Here is a 3,394-nt window from a genome sequence, read left to right on the forward strand (position 1 = left end):
GATGCAGTAAATATAACTGAAATCAGACCAAAGGAAAGTCCACAGTTGCCATCGCATTTACAATACAGGATGTTGCGTGTTCACTTATTCTGTAGTTGCGATATGAACACACTTCACTCTCGGCAGTGACTAAACCTAATTTTTTGTGGTAAAGCATTTTGTCACATCCGTTCTCGAGAGGTTGATTAATAAACTCTTTTCGAGCGATCTTTACAACAACAGTGCTGATACAACAATCTCTGCCATATTCCAGGGCTGAGGCCAAGCTTTTAGCCACCAGAATTATAGAAGGAATTTATCAAACTGTGACTTTTTCTTTAGCAACACTTACTTTTACCTGCAGTGCCATGTAAACGTGAAGAAGTGTTCGAATCACAACTTTCATAGTTAGTTCAAAAGGATATTTAAAGGCGAGGTTAAATGTTGTTTTACCTCCATAGACTCGTTGTCCTTCTCACTGCAGCAATCTCTGTTGGCTTTCTCCTCTAAAGTGTCTCTTCCTTCTCTCTTTTCTATTTCTTCCCCTTTTGTGCAACGAGTTTACAGGAAGTTTCTCAGCACAACACTCAGCAATACTACTTCTCTACTGAGACGCATCGCTTAAAATAATATCACAGCTTTTACATTACATATGTATGTGTGAAACTGCCATCATTGACTTGGTGAATAAAAGTTAACTTTTCTTGCTTGTCTTTAAAAAGGAAAAAAACAAAAAACAAAACAAACAAAAAAAAACCCTATGCCTGATGTAATTTGAAACTTTCCGTAAAGGGAAGTAATGTAACTGTGTGTGTTTCGCCCCCGTCTTTAAGAAAAGTCTTGCTATCTTGGGAAAGCGACAAACCAGTCCACACACTTGACATGAGTGTGTGCATTCAGAGCTGATTTTTAAATCACTTCAACCATGCACAACACATCCAACACTGCTGCATTGCTCTTCATGGCCTCTATTACTAATATCTGCATTTATTGGAATAGTAATCACTCATGTATAAGACGTGAGAAAGATGAAGGAAATTTAACAACTAAAGATTCTAGTGTAATACATCTGCTTCAAGCATTTCCCCATTTCGACGGTAAACAGCATCTTTGGAAACACTTCTGCATATTTGTGGCGTTCAAGAGAATTGTGCGATAGCTGCAGTAAAGTACTTGAAGTGCTAATTTATTTTTACACTGCTGTGTTCTATCAGCTTCCTGTTTGCTGTTGAATTGCTGAACTTTTTGGGGGGAATTTCTACAGTAAATATGGAATATTTTTGCTATTTGTTCCATATTTGAATCCCCAGACAGCAACAGCCATGGATATGTATAATAAAGGCTAGATGTATCAAGGCGGAGTCTTGAACGGGATCACCAGCGGCCATCTTGACACAGGCAAGCTCATTGGTGGAACCTGTGGTACATGAAGGAAGGTGAGTGATCTGCACAAAACACTCTTATCTCGCTGAAATCTTGACGGATTTACAAACGGTTTGGTTTCTTACAAACGCTGTTAACATGGCTACAATTCAAAGTACAAAAATACAAATAAAATACAAAATAATTAAAATAATAATTATCTCTAGCTGTGAGAGTGGCAGCCAGTTGCAGCGGCTCTTACCTACTTTCTATAAACCTCTGACGTTTATAACAAACCAAACCGTTTGAAAATCGGTAGACAACTGAGCAAGTTATGGTTACTTAAAAAGCACACGCACCGCTACAACACAACGTTATGGGTGAGCGAGCTGACCGTGCCAAGATGGCCACCACTGTGGCCGTGCGATTCCATTGGCCGACAGCGCGGACGAGACGTCTAGCCTTTATTACACATATCTATGGAAACAGCCACACAAGACAGCAGATCTAGAACGCATTCATACAGCATAAGTCAGAAATTCAGAACCCTGGAGTGGATGACAAGTGTTTATCCAACAGTGGACAGCCATAGCTGTGCTGGAAATCCGATTCTCTGCTGTGTCAAGGTGTGTGATGATGTGTGTTTCACTAAACAGTTCCAAGCTAAAGGTCAGAGGTTTATGCTCAGGTGACCAGTTTTGGACAAATTCCAGTTTATTCAATGCAAACCAAAGAAAAGTAGCACACTGTACAATGCAAAACAGAAATTGTGATGAAAAAAAATAAACATCTAACCACATTACGAGGAGGAAGAAGAGGAGGTAGAGGAGGATACAGCTGGTTGAGACAAGGGAACCAATCAGAGGGCAGAAATGTAGGACGGGCGTGAACGTTGACCAATTGTGGTGCCTTTTTGGCTGCCTGTAGAGCAGGTCAGGTCTATCTTTCTCTTGATTCCCAAAGGAGTAAAACCAGCCATCCATTCAGAATTCCAGTTAGGAAAATTGGGATACCATGCCTGGAAGATGGGGATGCTATTCTAAACACTGTAGGGTTGGAACGGATCAGCTTACACTGTGGAAGAGGACACAACTTGCAAGGCACAAAGGGGACATATACTGTATATTCATCATGACACATCATGACGAGTCACACGTTGAACTGATCAGCTGAATGTGCACTCAAAGATTATGCAAACACTCTTATTGTTGACAATCTAATGCAGAAAATCAAATCAACAAAATGACGTCACCACAGCAACAACAACAACAAAACCTCCATTTTAAGTGGAAAAGAATCCATCAGTGAAGGTTTGGGAATCATGAAGCCTCCAAAGATTCGTTAGTTTCGACGCTGGGTAATAACCTCATACTCTGGTGATACGTCTGTCTTTTGCAGCGACACGTAAGTGCTGTCCTCTTGATTTGGCTTCACCTTCTTTCTTGAGTTCCTTTAAAGAGAACAAACACTTTTACCCAAAAGTCTTGAGTGCATTCAAAGAGCTCTGAAACAAAGATGGAGTAACATACCAAAGACAAGATATGAAGAATATGAAGAGAACATTGACACTGAGAGACACACCGGCAACGACCCAGGAAAGAACTGGACAGGAAGATCCACTATTTCTCTCAAGATCTGCTGTAAGAAAGAAGAAATGATGGTCAAATACAGTATATACTGTGTATATAGTGTATACTCTATTCAGGATAAACAGTGCAGTGGTATACGGAGCTCACAACAGCAACAATAAATTATACAGACATTGGATTAAGATAAATGAAATATACTTACAACTCACAGTAATGTTGACATATGAAAACAGAGACCTTCTCCTGTAAGATGCTTCACAGATGTACAGTCCAGAATGTTCTGCTGTCATGTTAGGAATGACAAGTGTGGATGATGTGGAGCTTTTGCTCAGGCTGCCATTGTGATTGTGTTTAGTCCATGCAATAAATGATGGAGGGAAACTTTCAACGCTGCAGGTCAGATTCAGAGTGTCCCCCATCTTTGGGTTCCTGTCCCCGGTGATTTGAACTTCCTTCACATCTAC

The 3,394-nt window shown here is 40.3% G+C and overlaps 1 protein-coding gene across 1 annotated transcript in view; it reads right to left on the reverse strand.

The window, feature by feature from the left end:
• LOC103363699 (basement membrane-specific heparan sulfate proteoglycan core protein-like) overlaps positions 1–3,391 on the reverse strand; it is a gene marked incomplete at its 5' end in the record, with an annotated part of 10,604 nt that extends 7,213 nt beyond the window's left edge. Inside the window, 4 exons of the mRNA XM_008290554.1 lie at positions 2,355–2,415; positions 2,689–2,791; positions 2,871–2,979; positions 3,133–3,391. Coding sequence (XP_008288776.1) covers positions 2,355–2,415; positions 2,689–2,791; positions 2,871–2,979; positions 3,133–3,391 — 532 coding nt within the window. The remainder of the gene's footprint in view (positions 1–2,354; positions 2,416–2,688; positions 2,792–2,870; positions 2,980–3,132) is intronic.
• Between the last annotated feature and the right edge of the window lie 3 nt (positions 3,392–3,394).

Source organism: Stegastes partitus, unplaced genomic scaffold (genome assembly GCF_000690725.1).
Source record: "Stegastes partitus isolate 25-593 unplaced genomic scaffold, Stegastes_partitus-1.0.2 Scaffold682, whole genome shotgun sequence".
Lineage (NCBI taxonomy): Eukaryota > Metazoa > Chordata > Actinopteri > Pomacentridae > Stegastes > Stegastes partitus.